At 38.7% G+C, this 21,713-nt stretch overlaps 1 protein-coding gene across 7 annotated transcripts in view; it reads right to left on the bottom strand.

The window, feature by feature from the left end:
- The window catches only part of WDR72 (WD repeat domain 72), a 218,629-nt gene that overhangs the window by 124,449 nt on the left and 72,467 nt on the right, over positions 1-21,713 (bottom strand). For all 7 annotated transcript variants that reach the window (XR_012153995.2, XM_073303832.2, XM_073303831.2 and 4 more), the window contains 2 exons: positions 8,266-9,086; positions 3,089-3,180 (listed from right to left, as the gene is read on the bottom strand). Coding sequence is in view for 6 of the 7 variants with exons in the window: in XM_073303832.2 (XP_073159933.1) it covers positions 3,089-3,180; positions 8,266-9,086 (913 nt within the window). In the remaining variant the exon portion in view is untranslated. The remainder of the gene's footprint in view (positions 1-3,088; positions 3,181-8,265; positions 9,087-21,713) is intronic.

Genomic DNA, 21,713 nt, shown 5'->3' with positions numbered 1-21,713 from the left:
AATAATCCACCTCTTAGGGTTAAACCCGTCCATCCTTTGTAAGGTATGTGCTACACAGATAATCTCAGACTGGTCTAAATTGTGCATCTGACTTCTCAGATGATTTTCAGAGCAAATGCATGGTCATGAACTGGTAGGACTTTCTTGTTTAATCCAGTTCTTCCTCATTTGAAATGTAACAGCCAATGCCATTCATCAGCTGCTTATCCCAATATTTGGCTAATAAGCTTTGCTGCTAAATAAATATGTTGTTTAGAGTAAGTGGGTTGCATCAGCCTTTAAAGTAACATGACAATCCCTGAATATTAATGCTCAGTAAATGCTCTGATTACAGCCCTGAATTGTATATGGTAGTATTAAAATATTGTCAGAGACCTAAAGTATCCTGATAAAACAATACATTATCATCCACATTTAAAAAAGGTTGGATTGCTGCAGTGCAGTTTGTGGGGTTTACAGAATTATGCAGATGCTTTGTGGAGAAGACTGCAAAATTTGTGGTGTGAATTAGCACAATCTGATTTGGTTCACTGTGCCTTTCAGTTGATGGCTGCGTAAGTACAATTGCACTTGTACTGTGTAAGTCCTTTTATAATATATAAAAGACAGAGACTGACAAAAGCAATTGTACAGTACTTACACAGCCATCCATCCATATATCTATAGGGAAAGAAAGAAAAGAAAGACCATGCAATGCAGTTTTACAGCATGAAAGAAATGGCACAAGAGGTTATATTTTTATTAACTGATTTGACACAAACAATGTCAAATGCAGAGAATATTAAAAATGCCAAAAATGAGAGAGAAGCAAAAATGAGAATATCACAGTAAAACTGTTCTTTTCCATTTTTAAATTGAGTTTTCAATGTTTTTTCATGTAGTGCTGGTCAGGTGAATTTTCTTTTTGATCTTTTCCTTGTCTTTTTCTATCATTTTGCTAACTTTGTTACATTGATCATCAAAGCTCTATTGTAGGTTAATTTTGGCTATAGCTGCTGACTGGCGTCATGAGGTAGTTTAAGGGAATGTTAAAATTATAATAGAGGAAGGAAATTCCTGCAAACTTCACTTGACACAGTTGGGGAGTTAATACAAAGAAGTTGTAATTTCAGGGAAAACAAGTAATAGAAAAATAATGATAACATTTACAGTTTCACATGGGCCAAGTCCTGAAGTCCTTAATCAGTTCACACTCTGTCCTGGTTCAGGCAAAGCTTCCATTCACCCAAGTGAGGGCTTTATTTGAATAAGGACTAAAGATTTGGCCCTATTTATACAGCTATAAGACCAAGATGACATAGTGACAAGTAACATTTTCTCTTTTGCGCTGCCCCAACCCAATCTACCATATCTTTAAATAGTAACTAATTATTTAAAACAAGGTTCAAATGATAATTTACTTCTCTAATCTGAGCCTGCTGAATCAGCTCAGGATTCCCACACTGTGGGAAAATCCTTGCTGGTGAAGAGCTGGCATAGCTGGCTCTACAAAACCCCAGGTGTGGGGAATGAACTGTGGCCAGAGTATGGCTACATTCCAGCTATCCCTATTTGGTGTAAAGACCCTCTGGGGTAGTTACCAACAGGCACATGTGACAACTGCCCTGTACCTGCACTAACTTTCTACAGGGGCAGAACAGATCCCTTTTCAGCCCCACTCTATAGCAGAGGGGTAGTCCCTAGATGGAAAAAGGGCTAAAGGAAGTGTATATCCAACTTTGTCCTTCACTCTTGTCTTGTGCCAAAACACCAGACTTGTGGGTTGGCCCCAGTTAGTGCAAAGAGAGTGTAAAATGGTACCATTCTGATTTGATTGGATTCACCCATCCACTTTGTACAGCTATAAATCAGTATACAAGGTACAAGGTACAGAAGAATCAGGCCCTGGGATTCTGAAGGGAGGCAATGTCTCCTTGATGTCACAGGAAGTGGAGCCAGTACTCACTCTTGGAAAGACTGTGAGGTCTCTACTGCTCAGATCTAGTGGTTCTAGTTTGCACATCCAGAACAGATGTGTTATCCAGAGAGAAGGGCTCATCAGACCGAAGAGCCCAGCGCAATCTGGTTCCGACCCCAAGGCAAAAATCCCTAAGTCCTCCGTCATGTTACCCTATATTTCCCAGTCACTTCCTGTCCCTTCTCTTTCCCCTTCCAGGCATGCCTGCATGGGGTACTGAAGTCTCAAAGGTAAAATAAACTCCGTAATTCCTGAGCAGAAAACAGAGAAGGAAGGATCTATAGAAGACTGGTTGTGCACAGAGGCTTAGGAGCTCATTTGCATGTATACCTGACTTTCACATAGAAAAGGGTCAGGATTTGGCCTTAATGAATTTGTATTATAAAGTTACATAGGATTTACTATGTATTAGAACCACATTATGTTTGTTTGGCAAAACAGGCAGACAAATAAGTCATCCATATGCTACCTAATATTGTTCTAGAAAATTGGTTGGTTGGTTGCATGTTGTAAAAACAAACAAATATTGACTGGTTTTCAGGGCAAGATTGGTAAACTATTGCCTAAGAGATGTTAAAGTGCCAAGATTATTTTATTCTGCCCTAAACCAAAAGTCTAAGGACATTATCCAAACAGCAAGATGACTGCAGTATTACAAAGGCAACAGTTTGCTTGAAGGTTGAGGTATTTTGTTGAGTGTGTGTGTGATGTTGCTGAGGGAGATAGAATTGGATGGGAAAAAAGTCAGTGTTTGTTTCATTACATTCGCTCTTGTTTTTCACATGGCTAGAAAATGCCTTAGGAAATGCAATTGGATATTTTCTTGTCACACAAAATGTATTCTAGATTCCACTTTATAGTCAACATGTTGTCTACATGCTTTTGTGATCATCACATAAGAAAAGAACAGAGCACTTCAAGCTTAAACTCGTCTAACTACTGTATTTGAAGAATTTAAAAAAGCCAATTTAAACTCCAATGGATGTAAAGGGCAATAAAAAAATTGTACTAATATAAAAGGATTTCAGTGTTTATACTTATATAATGCATTGTGTCTAACATAACACATAAAACAAATAAAAACAAAAATAGTGTATATGTGTTAGCATTACTGCATCCTTCCATACTTACAGTTTGGTAACTCTCCATAAAAAATGGAAAATGAAGGGCTGAATGTTTCTGAACTTCTCCCCTTGTTACGTACAGATTCTAATTTCTGTGGACTAAAAATCAAACAAACATTAAATCACTACATAATACTTACAAAAACTTTGACAAATGTTCCATTAGCACATATTCAAGTCTATACACTTATAACAGCCACTGCATTATTAATTATTATTCTTATTACTTTTAATATAGGAACCGACCTTGCCACAACCATGAAAGGCACTTACTTTTGGGAACAGTCCAATGCCCAGTAGTGTTTGTACATTTTGGCCCTTTACCTTCTATTTAAAACACACACACACCTAAGCACACATATACAAACAAATCCCGAAAGGTGATAAGCCCTAGCAACTCTCAATAACTTCAACATTGTCCATGTGCAGATGGAATTAAAAGAAGATTTTCAATGACAGAAGAACTTTCATCAGTTCCTAAGATATGTAGCTATTCAGGTGAGAATACTCCCTAAGCATACACGTTTTAAAACAATGGTGAATACACTGTGACGTTAATACAGGATCAAATTCTGCAGTCCCTACTCATGCTATATTCTTACTGAAGTCAATGTGTAATTACTTCAGCATCTGGGCCACAGAACTTACTATGAAGAACTTTCTTATATCATTACACAAACAAAATACAATGAAAATTCTGTATTCAGGATCTCTTTCATGAATTATTTGTACATCTTTACTTTTAGTACTGAGTAAAAGTGTTAGTGCAATAGGCAATTTGAATTTTAGAGCTAACTTTTATTATATTGTACAAAATATATTTTAATTGCACATATTAAAAAAATGTACTTCCTTTATTGTTTTTCCCATTCGTTTCAACTAGCAGTAAATCATAAAATTAAAGGAGGCCTAAAAATACTGAACAATTCTAGAAGCCTCCTGTACTTGATAGTAGTATCTTTAAGGGATTAATATAGATACAAATTTGAAAAGGCAGAAAGAGAAAAAAATCTTTGAAGATCGTTTACCTTCTAGTTTGTCCTGCTCTTTCATGAGCATATTGATAGGAAGCAGAGTAATGCAAAAGGTTTATTATAATAGTAACATGGCTAATATCTTTACCAAGCAACCATATCCCAATTGTTCTTTTCTCTGATTTTATAATCAGAGATATTTTTACTGTAAGTTCCAGTGTTAGAAAGCTGATCAAATAGCAAAAAAACAAAACAAAACAAAAACAGATTCATAAATATTTCCATGAATTAAAGCACTCAGCTCAGTTCATGATGATTTCTTGGCTCATGTGATTTGTAATTTGTTACTGTTTTTGGACAGCAGACTTCTGTGAAAATGTTTGTGAATCCCAACAACGTCATTAATTTTAGTACAGATAACTACTGGTCTGAAATTCTGCACCAGAAGCATGTTGTTCATTGTTCATTAGTCTCAGGTTCAAAAACTTTCAGCCATCGAAGAAGAGAAAAAGAGATACTGTGTGACTTAGGTGACCAACTAGATAACACAAATAACAGAACAGTAAGTAGTTAACTGTTCATAAACAAACTATAGCCTGAAAAATATTGATCCAAACCATTAGGTGGAAACTTACAAATAATAAATACATTGGAAGAAAATCAGGATGACTTCATATTCTACAAACCATTCATATTATTATTTTTAATTTGTGCTGCAGTAGTTCCTAGAAGCCCCAGCGATGGACCAGGGTTCAATCGTGTTACGTGCAGTTCAAACTCAGAATAAAAGACAGTCTCTTCCCCAAAGAGTTTACAATCTAAGTAATCTACCCTTGCTTTAACAGCACTGGCAGAGCACCATGGAAATAAATTGGGCTTCCACCCAAACCCTGCTCAGGGTGGCAGTTGTTGGTAGGCTTTTTTCCACCTTGATGTTGTTGAGTTTGAATCCCTCTGGCTCAGCACTGGATCCTTTCCCATCTTTTCCTCCAGTGGAGCAAGGGTCGTATGAGACAAACCATCTGTACCTCCAGCCTTCTTTTTCCCTGCTTTACTGATGGGTTCCTTCAGTGGCATGGCAAATTGGAATTGAATTTTTATTTATTTTTCCAATGAGCATTTGGTAGGCTCAGCTGGGCCAACCATGCTACTTTTCAAGGTAAGTATGTGCTTGTGATTTAAATTAGACCGATTGGGCCAGGTGCACTTGTATAGTTTCACTGCAACTTTTAATTGGGCAAGAGTCCATTACTGAATGGCTCATTATCCTTATTGTGGCCAGAGCTTATCCTAACTCTGAGCACAAAACTGGCAGTGAGTGAGGATGGGTTATGTGGGGAGGCATGGGAAAAGGGATGTTGAGCACAGATTATTACATCCCATTGTCACAGCCCTAGTCTTTGCAAGAATGGACCTGGTGAAGACTAAGTCCGAAAGTTCTGAGGCATAACCTGAATCCCATTTGACTCTGGACATATTTTCAGAGAGCGAAGGAAACAAGGGTCTTCATAAGTTCCTATGAAACGGTTGACTGCTGGGCACAGAGACGGACATGATTTTGTTTCTGTATTACTAGTTAATAAATAAGTTAATAAAAATTGGGCCAAGCTATTGTAAATCAGTGTAACTTCATTGAAATGTCAATCAGTGTAACTTCATTGAAATCAATAGAACTATGTCAAGTTACTCCAGCTGAAAGCTGGCCCCATTGCACCCATTCATTTAAACCATGAATTAATGAGTCACATCTTTATTCCAGCCTTGCATTGCTGTGATAATGGTTACATTTCATAAGGCCTGGGCAGACTGACCCTTTAAATCGCTGTTCATAAATTATAAAAAAATATTTCAGATAGAAAATATTATTGAAAAGCCTTTACTATTACTCACACAGAAAGAAAACACTGTCATGGTGAGGGAGTACTGTGTCCTTTGTTTCCTTGCTTGACTTGAAGTTTTGGTAGCACTTCTTTTAAAAATACAAAAATCTAAAGAAAACTGGAGCTAATTCCTATGGCTGTATTCCATTCCTCTCACAATGACAGCTAATTGCTGGTTTAAAGGACCTCAACGCTTTTGTCTCAGTAACCTTGTCTAATAGTTCCACTCTCCACAATTTTGATTCTATGTGAATATAATGGTTCTTGACTGTGACAGGGCATTACTCATAGTTTTACTGATGCAGGGAAGCAATACAAAATCGTTTACATAACCTGCTCTGCTCATATCTTTGCTTATTCAGGAAAAAAAATAGGTGGTGGAGCTGACATTGTGACTGGAAACAGTTCCTGGAGTTCAATGTGGGGGCAAAATTCAGTTTCAAACTATACTAGGACACAGAGATGGTGGAAATGAGGGGAATCTTATTAAGATGTCATCAGATCATAAGAGGGAAAGGCTCGAAATAATTCAGAACTTATGGGATCAACTAACTGTTGGCAAAAATGCAAAAGTTTTTGCAGTCACACTGTTGTGAGCTGATTAGGATTTCTGGTGAGATATGCAGGGTAGAGCATGAGAAAGTAGACAACATATTGCACTTCGCAGAGAGGCTATAAAACTAGATTCTGAAATTTGCTGTGTCTGAGAGGCAAGGAGTAGGAGTGCAGCCTGAAAAATGGGCAGGGCTGGCTATAGTATGGCCAAAGCAGCCAGGAAATACACTGGTTCTGCATATGCCCTTGAGCAACCTCTATCCTAATTAAAACTCTCCTATATAGGAATGCCTATAAAAAACTTCACAATGCTTACGTCAGTAAGATACTGAGACCACAGCCTCTCATGCTGACCAATATTGTCTCACTGCATTCTTGTACTCTCCCAGATCCATATTCATTTGTTTCTTCTTGTCTTATATTTCGTTTGTAAGCTCTCTGGGGCAGGGCATCCACCCATGACTGACCTGCTGCCTGGAATCCTAAGAAAATCAACAAAAAGCCATATTTTCCCCACCTTTGCTAGCCTGCCACTTATCCTGTCTGTCCATGTCAAAAGCAGGAAAAGTGACCATCCTTCACATCTCAGCCCTGAGCAATACAACTGAACTTTTCCTTCCCGCCCAACGAAATAAGAGACTAACTGATCTCCTCTCTTTTAAGAGAGACTTTGATAGGCTTTGGTTGTGTTTTTTAAATATGAACATTCAATTTAAACTTAAAAGTATCTTATAATTTGCTTTACCTCCTTTTCTCTTGTATTCTAACCAACAAATTTCCAATTTGTGGCATGCATTTCTTGTGTGTTTGCAACGGAACTACGCAAACCGAAGTCACTGTACCCCAAATCCTGAACCCTGGTAACATTGTCTAATGTTGTACAGTGACTGGGTCATGCTAATACCTTTGACTCTTTATACCCATTTATTCCATCTAAATTAATGGAAAACCACATGGCATCAGAAACAGTGGAGTCACTCTAAAGTACTCAACTGAGACTGGTCTAGGTTTGCTGAATAACAACAGTATATGGACGATATCTATTGCCTGATTAGTGTGCTCCACTTGGCTTGGTCAAAGAATGTTGAACGTGTTATTTTTCCTTTGATGCTGAAAAAGGATTGAGTTAAGTAAATTTGTTTTGAGTAATGTAAATGGAATTTGGGACAGGTTCTCAAAACATAGGGGCAGGTGATGCATTCAGCATCAGCTCCCAGCAGCTGCTTTAACTATTGGGTTTTGTCTCTTTGTATTAGGTAGGGGAACTAAGCAAGGCTGTTTCTGATGTTTAATTTGCTTTGGCCATGGAGCCACTGCCTTGAAGGAGTCATGTCAGCTATTGGGAATGGAAGTTAGAACAGCAAAGAAGTCTGCCCTATATGTGGCTGTGCTTTTATTTTGAAGGGACCCAGTAGTTTCACTTTCAGTACTGGGGGAGAAAGATTGATCTTGAGGTAAAGGCATGGGAATTGGAGCTTGGTGATCCTAGTTGTATTCCCAACTCTGATTCAGACCTTGACAAAATCTCTGTGCCTCTGGTTGCTCTTCTGTTAAACAGAAAGATAATACTTACTCCTCTCATATTCTGAGAGAACACCTCGTTCCTCCAAAAATCTCTCCCTACTTCAAAGAATGTCCATGGAAATAAGCCTGACCAAGTTTGTTGTGAGCTCCATTATATAACTGTCTACATTTAAGAATACAAAAGCCTGGATTTTTTTTCCCCATAGCTTTCCCTTTATTAAGGAAAATAACTGATAAGAAAAAGTTCTTACCTGTCAATTGTGTTGGTGAATTCCAAAGGCAAAGTAACTATCCTGTTGACTAAAGATATTCTGCTCAATAAGTAGAATACAATTTGTGATCCTTGTATGCCATCAGCATTATGGTCTAGTCCATATTTCTTTCCAATTTGTCCTTGGCCTGCAGTGATGTACTTGTCTGACAAATCTAGCACTTTTCTGGAAAACAAGTTAATTGGCGTATGTTCTTCCACCACACCACAGTGATTACAATTCCATCCTGGCAGCATTAGTGATATGTGATTTCCATTTGATACTAGTCCAAAAGAAACTGGACACTGAAGTCTGAAGAGATCTAAATATCTAACACAGTGATTGTCTAATTCTTTATCCACACCCCATGGTAAGAGACATGACAAAAGCAGTTTAACTGTGTCTGTGGTGACGTTAGCATCGATTTTTCCTGATGGCTGCAGTCTAATCTTTTTTGAACTCTTCATTTTTTTATGTCTTTTGATGCCACCAATTTCTTCCAAAGACCTCGCTGCATTATTATCCCTATGGACCTTTTTTTCACAAGCATTTTTTACTTGCCCATCCATTGGGAAGAGAGAGCCAGCAGTTTTATTTCTTTTCAACATTAGTGTCCTTTTCTCTGCTGTGCTTTTGGCTCTTTTTAAAATGTCATAACTGTGGAATGAATTTGATGATTTCAGTCCACTGAGTTGAGATGACAGTAAAAGTTCTACAAGTTTTTCCAGATCAAATAAGAGAACATGAAAGCTTATGTTGTTCCATTTTGTCTTTACTGGCAAGATAGTAAAAGGCCGTTGGACATGGCTGGTACCAGTTTGCTGAAATAAAAAAGTTATGTATTAAATGTCAAAATCAAATCCACAGTTACATAAAACTTTACCTAGTTCTAAGCTTAGAGTTGCATATGGAATAGGCCAGATTCATTCCTTGTTTAACTCCACTGATTTCAACTATACTACACTTATTAATTATGTATTCACAGCAGCATGACTATGTACTAGGCACTTTCCAAATGGTAAGCACAAAAATAAATGCCTGCTCTGAGTAACTTACTAGACAGGTAAGTAGAGAGAAGCAAGGGAAAGAGGACTAGGAACCATAGACAATTACAGGCAATGTTGTTAGTGACGGCTATATTTAAGGGTGCCTAACCCTTTCCATATAAGATCCTGTATTCACTTGGTTATAACTCTACCAAACTTTTACCATTTGGTCTGAAATTTTCTCTGCTGCCTCAGGCTGAATTTTTTTGGAACATTTCAACAAAAACATTTCAGCTGCTTCCAAGAACACACTTAGGGGAAAGTACATTTTTTCCCATGCAGAAAAAGTCTTACAATGATTTTCACTGAGAAGCTCTAGCACCTCCCGGCTTTGGAGCAGGGACTAAAAATTTGTCAGGGATGTGTGTTTTGCCATCCATGTAAAAATCCAGTCAAATCTGGACAAGGTATAAGCCTATGAAAATATCATGACACACATCTCAGTACAGGTTTGTGAGGGTATGTCTACATTGTGAAGTAAGCGTGGGCTTAAGCTTGGGCTCAAGCCTAACCCAGAGCTTGGACACAGGGTCCCAAGACCCTACAGCGCTGCAGGGTCTGAGCATGAATCAAGCTGGGACCCAGGTTCCAAGCCCTATTGCTTTGCAGTGTAGATGCAGCCCCGCTTGAGTCATACTGGGAGGCTGCCAGAAGTATTCCACAATTCTATGGGGCAATTTCCTTAGTCCTCTCTATCCCAACAATCTCCAATAGACTCTACTGAAAACAGAAGCCACACACACACCCTTGGCATAAGGCACCAGCTCAAGTCAGTGTTAATCCATTCTCTTCTGATCACCAAGCTAAAAGCCCAGCATCAGAGAGCTTCCTGGATTTGCAATGGAGACCAAACAGAGCAAGCCTTTTGCAAAGCATGCTACTTCATGGTCATGGGAGCCCAGCCAAATTTTGGTGAATCTCTGGTGCAAGGCCAGTAAAACTGTCGACTTCAGCAAAAAGCACCAGGAATGACCATGCATACCACCAGAGAACTAAAAATATGAATGAGCTAAATATGAGAGCTAAAAATGACCACTCATACCACCAGAGAGCTTGCAGCTTTGCAGATTTTCCAGACAGGTGATCAGCGCAGGGAGTATATTAAGAGGCTGAAGAGTGAGTACCGGAAGGCCAGGGACAAGAACTAGCACCCCAGACAACTTGCCAATGACATGCCCATTTTATGAGTTTGCCCAGCACAGAGCCAACTGTGCTTCCTGACGACCTGGTCAGTCAGGATGGTGCCCTACTAGCTGCTGAAGCCACTGTGGGGACTGATGGGAGCCAGAAGCAGGTTCCAAGTGAGGTGCATGAAGTGACTTCATTCATGTAGCCAGCCCCAGGATCAATCAGGATCAATAGCAAATTTTAGGTCCCTACTCGGAAGAGCTGTTTGTTCCACCCCTGGCAGAACAGCCTGGCTCTGAGCTTGCAGCAAGCCCAACGGAGACAGAAGCCGTCCCAGAGCCTGGTCAGTTTATGATTCCAATACAGTTTATTATTACAGTAATGGGAGGGATTTCTGCTCTAAGAAACAATACAAAAGTTATGATAAGCCCTGGCTACCAACGTGTGTCCATAATGGTAAATTGTATCACAAAGCCTCGGCATCCTCCTGCCCCCTACCCTTCCCTGTGCCAGAGAGGAGGAAAGAGGAAGAGTTCTGCATGTTTGTGTGCAGCAATAACAGGGGAAGCCCTGTGTGAACTAACACAGCTTCTTCTTAATTCCCTCATGGATTCTGACCCAGTCCTGGTTGCTGATAGCTGCAAACTTTTCCTGCTGCAGGAACTCAAGATAATTAGTCACACTGCTGGGAAGGGCATATTTTCCAGGCTCCCTCTATAGAAGACAAGCCCACTCCACTAACAGATGTGCTGTTCTGTCACCAGATGTACTGCTGCTGCACACACCGCAGGATTCCCACCAGCAGCTTGGAATAATATTTCCCTTTACCGATAGGGCACCACAGGAACAGCTGTGTCCTCCAAAATGCAAAATGACAGAAAAAGCCTTTTGCAGCAAGGGCACTCTCCGCACTCACCCCTACCTATAAAAAATTCCTAACTAACTGGCATAAGGAAGAAAAAAAGGTTGTAATTTTAACCTTACAATTGTCCCTGAACTTCTAGAACTGTGTCCAGAGAGAGTATGTGGACTGAAGCATTCCCTTCAAATATATGTTGTTTTTTTAGAAGTGTAAATATTCAGTGCTCCTCTGTTGAACTACGTTTGACAATAACCCTCTGTTTCTGATCCTGTTTCTGGTCCCTCAATCTCTACTGCCTGCTCTTCATCAGAAACTTGATCCCTGGCCCAATGTAGTTTCACAGACCGTTGCAAAAAGAAGCATTTTCGTGATGAAGTTATGGTCAGTGTTCTTGAGAGGGCTGACCAGCAGGTCCTATACCAGAAGCAGAGGGGCGAAAAACAGGAGCAATGGTATGCTGACAGGCAGGAGGAAAGGGTGAGGCTTGTCACCCAGGTGAAGTACAGGGTTTTAACAGCAGTTCCTGGAACAGAAACGGGGCTAAGGGTGGAGGACAGAGCTCAACAGAGAGAACTGTTTTGGCAACTCATGTCCATCATGGCTGCAAAAGCACCATCTCCTGATGCCATCCCCCACACCACAGCCTGATGCCCCTGCAAAGTACCCTCAGGCATGCAGTAGCTTGGACAACTCCATGTCTGGGCGGCCCGTGCATTCAGGTCTCTTGAGCAGCTGGGCAGAGCAACTAAATACCATGAAGCCTTCCTTCTTCAACATCTCTCCTGTGGATACTTCCCCCGTCCCCAGCACCAGGTGAGCAGAAAACAGGGAAAGGAGGGAAAAAGAGAACATGGGGCCCAGAAGCATGTAGTGGCACAGTTGGGTTTGCATGGTTTCCATCACTTTTTTTTTTTTTTTTTTGCTTCTGGTGCTTGTTTTGGGGGTGTGGCAATCGTAGCTGGCCTGTCCAGCACTGGGTGACTGTTGTACTGTTTTAATCCCTGTTTACAAATAAAGCCTTGTAGGGTCTTCAGGAAAGATTACTGCCATCACTGCATCACACGACACAATCATGATTTCAGATATACTGTTAGAGGCCGGCAGCATTATTCCTTGATGACCATCTACACTGAACATACTCCATCCCCACACATAGCTCCTATGTGCTATCCCCACAGAGCAATTGTGCATACCGCCTTCAGTAAAAAAGGAGAAACAAAAACACATGCATGCTCCAAGACAACCAGTTCATGGACACATTCCACCACCCAAGAGGTGGAAGTCCAGAAAGAGTTTTGCGTCTGGAAATCCTTTACCCCAAAATACCACCACAGAAGGCTAATGCGTAACAAAATGGTGAGAAATGCAAATGATCTTGGAGAACCTGGTTCCTTCTGAAAACTCCCCCAGGCACAGACTATGAACAAAAACAATGATGTACTCTAAATCGAGCTGGGATGGAAAGACTGGTAACAATATGACCACGTAGAAGCTGAGGAATGACCTTTGAAAGTGGAGTGTCAGGGCAAACACTTCCACACTGTCTGATGCCGTTTTCCCTGTCAACATCCTATATCTCCAGATAACTATTTGAAATAAGTGACACCACCTGGTCTGGCTGTGGTTTTGGAATGACAAACTATGATGATGAGAAGATAATAGGATAACTGGTAGAAGTAAAAAGAAAAGGAGTACTTGTGGCACCTTAGAGACTAACCAATTTATTTGAGCATAAGCTTTCGTGAGCTACACGAAAGCTTATGCTCAAATAAATTGGTTAGTCTCTAAGGTGCCACAAGTACTCCTTTTCTTTTTGCGAATACAGACTAACACGGCTGTTACTCTGAAACCTGGTAGAAGTAGTAGGTGGCAGAGGTCTGTGTGGTTTGTCTATAGGTCAACCTTGCTGATGACTCATGTGGAGGTCCATGTAATAGAAATTCTGTTTTTTCAATGTGCTTTTTTAAAAAAGAAACATGTACGAAATTCTATTAAAACCCCGCCCCCAAACCCTAACCTATGTTAAAAGAACATTAAGGTTGCAAAATCAAGTGGACAACAACAGTTCCCCGCCACCCCTTCCCACATCATGCATGAATGCACTAGGATACAGTCTTTAATTACATAACCATATACTATTTCCCGCCCCCCCCCAAAAGGACCCCTGTCTCATTCATCACCCTCCCGTCCAATGTGTATCTGAGGTTACTAGAAAGGATCTTTAGAGGACATGGGCTGCGATGTATTCAATGTGCTGAGGAGCCCCAGCTCTATATTTCTATCAATCAGTTATAAGCCAGTTGATACAGTGGAAAAATTGTCCCAAAAGTGCAGAGTTTGGAAGGGGCCTAGCTGTCTGCAACTCATTCCAGGTAAGATGGAGACAAGGTTTGTGTATGGAGGGAAAGATAGAAGAGACGGGAAGATTGATAACTGGAACCTCTATCTGAGGCAGTACAACATGACATTTGAAGATCTTGGGCTCCTCATGGATGATCAGGGTAGCAGCTATAGCCCAGAACACTTTTGTTCATCTGAGCCTAGTGAGAATATCGAGATTCACTCTCTCTGATGTGGCCCTTGCTATCCAGGCTTTTTCATCTAATTTAAATTGTATTCAAGGTGAGTTCTACACACCATCATTTTAGCTCCACTTATTGTGATATTATTATCCCAGCACAACTATCTCCTACCCACAATTACTGTTAATGAATAGCCAACAAAAATTGTAAGTCTTCTTTTAAAAAAACCGACAGAACTGCAGATTTGGGATCAGCTATAATTACTTATAACTTTCAGCTGACCCATTAAAAAGTGTGACAGAAGTAACCTTGCATGCTGAACCACAGTACTATGTCAGCTGAAAAATTTATGAAAATATTGCTCCAAACCATCTTTTCTCTAACTATTTTTATTTCCACCGCTTCACTCTTTACAAGATTCATTGCATGCAATTCACTGAGATCAAGTGTTTAACCTTTTTTACTAGAACCCATTGCAATTCAGTCAACCTCTAGCTGACTAAGAAAAGAAGACAGTCCTGTCCCAAACAGCTTACAATCTGAAAGAAAGACATGAAACACTAGGAAATTCAGAGAAGGGATTTAAAATGTCCAAGATTAATTGCCTCGTTGTGGAATCACAGAAGAATTTACCCACACAACTCCCAGGGGAAAGAATTCTGTCCTCAGAATTCAGGGCATGCATCTGAGGGAAGAAGTTGGCTCTTGGTGCACAAAAAGAATAGATTAGATCAGGATATAAATAGGAGAGCAAGGGACTGAGTCATGACAAAAAAGTACCTGGAAAAATTTTCAGTATTAGGATATCAACTTGATACATAAGTCAGTCTCCAGGCAGAAGAGTTTGTGGACTTTGCTGATATTAGCCAAGAAATGTAGGGTATGGTCACTAGAGTGAGAGGACACGTACATATTGACTAAGAACCACAGTAAAGGTAAACTATGGTAGGGCGCACACAGATGGGACGGTGATCCTAATGATGGACAGATCCTAAGGGTCCATCAGGAATTCCAGCCTCCACCTTGTGGATCTGGGGACATCTGCCTAAGTCAAAATCCTTACATATTTCCTTCTACCCCCACTTTCCTGGCAGTATGAATTCCTCAGGAGCGATGCTGTGTTTATGCCCCCTGTTGTACCAAAGTCCTGTGACTCTTTAAATGTAGCTCACACAGCATGTTGCCTGAGATATTGTAGCTACAAACAGCATAATCTGACATGCAAGATTTCTGATCAGAAAAATCTGTGGTTTTAGAAGAGGAGGCTGCCACAAAAGGTGGGTCCTGCTGCCCCTTCTTCAGCATAATCCCTCCATACCTGCAGAGCGTCAGCTGCACAAAACTGTTATGGAGGGATTTCTGTGGGCTTGAGGGAGAGGGAGCATCTTTCGGCAGTAAAGAGGCTTATGCACCCCATTTTTTTCTGCTTCTCTGCAAGGTGGATGGTGTTTTTTATACCATCAAAATCTGTCAACATATCATGAAAAGGACAAGTCTAAATAATGATGCAAAAGTGGTTATTAACTATTATTATAATTCTGATCATTTCAGGCTATTAAAATTTGCCCATGACTTTAATGAATTTTCACATACATGGTGCTTGGAGAATATGACAGCTCACATTTGTATGTTCTGTGTTGCTTGTATAGGAAATGTTCAAGCTAATTCTCCGTTTTCTGTCAACCAGTGACAGGCACCACCATGAGACCTCCAAGTGTTTACACAGCTTCTAGGATGCAGTTTTGTAGCTTTTATTTTGCTTTAACATTCTGTATTATTTTCTCTTATACTATGTTTTGAAATTTGTATACATTAGTTATAATGATTTTTGCTTTGTATAGAATATGATAGAAGTCTTTAGTGGAAAGTTGTAAATGTACTACAAGTGGTAGATTATAAATTTAGGAACCAAAAGACAAACAAACACTCAACAAAGAACAGGATTCCTTCCCTTTGTACAAGACATCAGTTTGGCATAGACATGATCTTTATCTCTTGAAACAAACTTCATAGGATATTATGTTTTAGAAAGAGACCTGATTATGTGAAAGATTGTGATGATATTCTTTATTCAGGATAGTCTAAAGAAGAGTGATGCTTAGGATGTGTTATCAGAACTATTACATGAGCAAGTGGGACTGTTTACCCCTCCCCTTTGCAAAGAGAAAAGCCTTTGTTTGAAACCCAGACAAAGAATTCTAGAAAGATCCTTATTGAAACTGATTTCTTTTATAAATACTCAAAAGGCTTCATTCTTAAAACTTTGACGTTTAAATGTTTTACAAAAGATAGTTACTTGTAACTCATGTTTCCAATTAAAGGCGAAAAACCTTTGTTGTCCTTCTTCTGAGATATATATTTAAAAATATTTTGACTCTAAATGAATGCCTTTATATTATAATTCCCTGATACCACTATTATATGAATAGTAAGTCATTTTATGTACAAATAATATATTCTAACTGGCTATTAATATAAGAAGCCATTTGAATATAGAAATTAATTGGGGAATTAGTTATCTGGCAATGCTTAAGCAACTCCTTACCAAACTGAAGAAGAAAAGAGCCTCTTCAGAGATTAAGATAAAACAATGCCTTCTTTGATGACCATTTACATTTAAAGAATCATTTATGTTGGGGAAAAAAATATTAAGAGCTGAAAGGCTTTTATATAGAAGTGTTTGGAGTTTTGGTCTCATTTGAAACAAAATTTCAACTTCTATTAAACCTGTATGAAACTAAAGGGATGTCTCAGAAAATGAGCTGATTAAAAGAGAGTTTAAACTCTTACTTTAAAAATGTTTTGAGAGAGTATCCTGCCTCAAAGATAAAAGCAATATAACGATAAAATTGAACATTTTCAATCATGCTGCATACGCATTAGCAAACTGCATATTTATGATCGGAATATGCTGTCAAGCCCATCCCAGACAGGTGCTGAGCTAATGAAAGGTGACAGTAGCTGACATTTGAATCCAGCCGAGCCCCTTAAAAAGGTACGTAAACACCTTCAGGGAGATGATGGAAAGAGTTAAGTTAAAGAGTATAAGTTCCTCTGAACTTTTGTCCTCTTATCCTCCTAAACCCTCATGTGCTTTTATCCTCTTTCGCTCTCACACACTCAGCACGTGAACAGCAGCAACAAGATAGCCAAGCAAAAAGAAGCCACAACATAGCATCAAGAAGAAACTGGCTTCCGGCCCAGCACTGCTTCTATGACATGACATCACCAAGACTTCAGCATCATTGGTGAGATGGAGTTTGCAAATTCTACTAATGTACTAAGACATTAGACTTAAATTGCTCCTGGAATAATTTTAATGGGATATTGAAATGCTATTGTAATATAAGGTTCTTACAACTTCTCCTGTTAAAACATCAGATTGTTTAGACCATGTCTATTCTTGAAAGATGACATTGTTAAGTAGAGAAGAATGGTGGGATTTAATTTGAATTTAACATTCATTAATTTGTCTCTCTCAAAACTGCTCCTTGAATTATTTAGGTAACTGAGTTTAAAAAACAAAACAAAAACAAAAAAAACTTTCTTTGATTTCACAGGACTTAGTTAAGATCACTCCCCTTTGCCCATTAATAAAGTGTTTAGGTTATCCTTGAGAAAACCAACAGGATTCCCCAACCTTAAATGAAATTCCTTTGCCCCCCTCCCCTGTGCATTGTTGTATTGTGTACACAAGCCCTCCACTGATTTGTGGAATAATATACTTAGGTCTTATCTGACCTAGAGAAGTGCCCAGTCAGAACACACTTATTCTTAGTCTCTCTTGAAAGTTCTCCACAGACAGAAATACAGAAGAGATTGTAACTGTCGTAACCACTAACTGCTTGTTTCTGTTTTGTTTCATTTTTTCTCTTTTCCTTTCTTTAATAATAAAATAGTAAATAATTGTGATTATTTTGCTTTTTGTTAATTGTGGTGTCCCCTAAAGCACGGCAAGAACCCATGTGACTAAAACAGTGGGAGTCATGTCCCTGTATTGGCACCGAGAGATAATTATTAGGGGATAGTCTACACTAAAAGCACTACACCAGCACAGCTGCACTTATGCAGCTGTACTACTGTAGCACATCTGGTAAACACACTCTATGCTGATGGGAGAGAGCTCTCCCGTTGGCATAATTTCTCCCCCTCCATGAGAGGCAGAAGCAATGTTGGCAGGAGAGCATCTCCTGCCAACATAGCGCAAGTGCGGACAGCACTTAGGTCGCTGTAACTTGCATCATTTGAGGGTGTGGGGTGGCTTTTTCACTCCCCCGAGCAACCTAAGTTATATTGACATAAGCGGTAGTGTAGGCCTGACCTAAGACATCATTCCTTGTTCCTCTACACTATACATTTTTAGTACCTTTTGGATAGTTACTTGGTGCTCAGTACCCCTTTTCCTACTGCTCAGTGACCAAACAAACAAAAGAAAATACTCTGACAATGTCAATCTGCCATTGCATTCTGTGATGCCACTGTGTATAAAGTCAGAAGAAATGCTTACTGGTAATGTGAAACTTTATTGACGTTGAGCCGAATAATGTCTACCAAGTTATCTTAGCTTTCTGCCACAAGCATTTCATTCCACTGAAAGGAGATGGACATATAAGCCTTTAGACATAAGATACCATTTAGAAAATATGGACCAACTACTGCAGATAAAAAGAAGATAACAGAGAATGGAAAGCAGGCCATAAAACTAAACATACACTCAAGAAGTGGGAAAAACAACTGGTGAAGGATATTGAAAGAGAGGTTAACAACTTACATTCTACAGACCCTTCTTTCTAAGGTTCTGAAAACACTTTACAAACATTACATAAAAGTCCTACAACATTGCATAATGGAGGTACGTATTACAGATCAGGAAACTAAGGCATCATGATCACATTTTCTGTGCTTCCCTACAATGAATAGGTGTCAATAATAATAATATTACATTTTCTCTCATTTTTGCTCTGCTCACGTTAAATCAATCTCAGTTATTGTCGATTGAGCATTTCAGTCCAAACTGTTCAGTTGGATAGTACTGGGTCTATTCAAATACAGAGTCATTCACCACTTCTCACTCTCAACCACTTGCAAAGTTGTGCTGTAGAAATAAGCCAAAATGAACTAATTTTATGATATAATATGAAGGCTTACTTCTCAGTGGAACTGTAAATTAAATGACCATATCTAAGGTTTATTCAGCATCATACACATATTTGGCACTCAGCACTACAGAGTACAGTTTAGTAATTCTTTTATTTTTTAATTCAATACAATTATTTTAAAATGTAAGCAGCACCCCTTGGCACTCTCAAATTGTGTTACATATGTGATGGATTGGCTGAACTCTTTGTGAAAGATTTTTCCTCCTACCAATATCCTATTGACTTATTATCTAGCTAAGCAAACAAGGACCCATTTTTGTCGTCTTAAAGATAAAACTTAAAATAAGACAAATTCTACATTATCCACTCAAAATATATGGCTGTTCATAGTCAATCAAATTTCCTTTCTAAATTCCTCTTCATAGGTTTACGGTAATTTATTTTTTGGCTTTCCAATAGCTCTACCCAAATTTTCAGAAGCTGATCCCTGCCCATTTTGTGGCTGCCCAGGTCTGTGAATCTGAACTGACCACAATAGCTCGAAGCTACGGATGCACTTGAGTTGTAAACACAAGGTGATGACTACCTCACTTTGTGGGTCAGGAACAGCAACAAGTCTCACACAAGGTCATTGAATGATGATAACAAGGATGATAGTCCAAGAGATAATGAAGTTTGTAATAAGTAAGTAAGGGGCCAGATTTAGTTAGTGTTGTGTCCTTAACACCCCATGCCAGTCAGGTTATGGTTATATTCTTGAGCAGAATGAAGAAGTTGAGAAGATATTTGCTTTGCAGTGGTCGTCTGATGGCTGATCCAGAGATGGACAGTTTAACTATAATTCTAAATAATCTTTAATAATGTAAAACATACAGGATGCTTTATTCCTTGACATTTTAAAATATATTTTCTTTAGCAGTAATTTAGAAGGATTTTGTTGATATAGTACATAAATTCACATATACATATTGTTATACATATATATGCATCTTCATCCATAATAGGTAGTAACTTCTGAAGCTGAGTGAAAACAGTATCTACCCACGACTATTATTTAGTGGATCTGATGCTGAGCTCATTAAAGTTAATGGAAGTTGGAGCAAGTCCATAAGTTACACAATGAAAATATTGCCACATTAGAAGAACAATTCACATGTAATAAGATCTGAAATTTTACTCATGGCCAGAATTATGTAGCTCACTAACATGAGAGATGCACAAACATCACACATTCTTTTTCAATAATTTTCATACTAATGTTGATCAAAGTTCCCTTAGACCAGTGGCTCTCAATCTCTCCAGACTACTGTACCCCTTTCAAGAGTCTGATTTGTCCTGCATACCCCCAATGCACACCCTTGCATTTCACCTCATTTAAAAACGACTTGCTTACAAAAAATAGACAAAGATTCAAAAGCGTCACAGCACATTATTACTGTAAAATTGCTTACTTTCTCATTTTTACCATATTCTACCATAAAATAAATAAATCAGAGTATAAATATTGTACTTATATTTCAGTGTATGGTATATAGAGCAGTATACACAAGTCATTGTCTGTATGAAATTTTAGTTTGTACTTACTTCCCTAGGACTTTTTATGTAGCCTGCTGTAAACTAGGCAAATATCTAGATGAGTTGATGTACCCGCTGGAGGACTTCTGAGTACCCCCAGAGGTACATATACCACTGGTTGAGAACCACTGCCTTAGACTGCACTTGCAGCCTCATTTTTCATAAATATTCATGCATACAGAATTCACTTGCACAAGTATCCACGGAAAAGCAAAGAAAAAAGTTTGTAGAAATGTATATTTGTGGTAGAAATGTTTGCATGACCATCTTGGAATTCTCTTTGTGAGTTTAACAGCTGATCAGAAAGAAGATGGAAGAAGTAGAGATGAAACAAAACAAACCATAAGCAACATACAGTGTTTGGACAGCAAACTGCATCACATTCTTCCCACAAACCCCCAGAGTTAAATATTCAGTGGCTTCTTGAAACCCACCTCCTGTTTTTAAGATTTTCATCCCTTAAAGACGAGAAACAGGAACTGACAAACAAAACTGCTAACATTTTTGAATTTTTTCAGACTTTTTTCACTTTTTTCAGACCTACCTGCAATGTATAAAGTTTGAGAATATTTTTGTGAAAGCAAATGAATTCTCAGTTCATGTACATTCAGCAAACTAACAAAATCTGACAACTGTTTTTATGATTAAGAATTTGAGCAGCTTTGCTAAATATACAGTTAGAATTTTATCTCGCATGCTTTACAAAAGTGCCATGGTGAAGTTACCAGGTGTAGACAAAACACTTAAGATTTCACTCTCTTCACAATGATTTTACATAGATGAAATTGAGTTGGCTTCCATAATTGTATCTTAAAGATTAAAAGTAGAATTTTATTATTACCATTCTGAACACCACTTGCATTTGTTAAAAACTCAAAAGCAGCAAAGTACCTTTTTATTTTGTTTGGAGCATTGATGTACTGTTTTGAAAAGAAGCCAGCAGCACAATAGAACACTACTGCAATTTACATATTGGCTAGTCCAAAAACAAAAAATAATGAGTAAGTGTTTAAAATGTCCTTATAAGGATGAGTATAGCACATTTAAAATAAAATAAAAAATGTTTAGCAGAATTATATATTCCTCTTATAACTACTTTTTTCAATTAATGCAATTTCAAACATGTAACAGAGGCCCCAGTTGCAGCTCCATAGTTAAGGTTGAGTTGAACTTTTCACTTAAAATTCAATGTCTTTGCTATGCATAAAAATGTGAC

This window comes from Lepidochelys kempii, chromosome 10 (genome assembly GCF_965140285.1).
Source record: "Lepidochelys kempii isolate rLepKem1 chromosome 10, rLepKem1.hap1, whole genome shotgun sequence".
NCBI lineage: Eukaryota > Metazoa > Chordata > Testudines > Cheloniidae > Lepidochelys > Lepidochelys kempii.
This window is presented reverse-complemented; position numbering and strand designations above follow the sequence as displayed.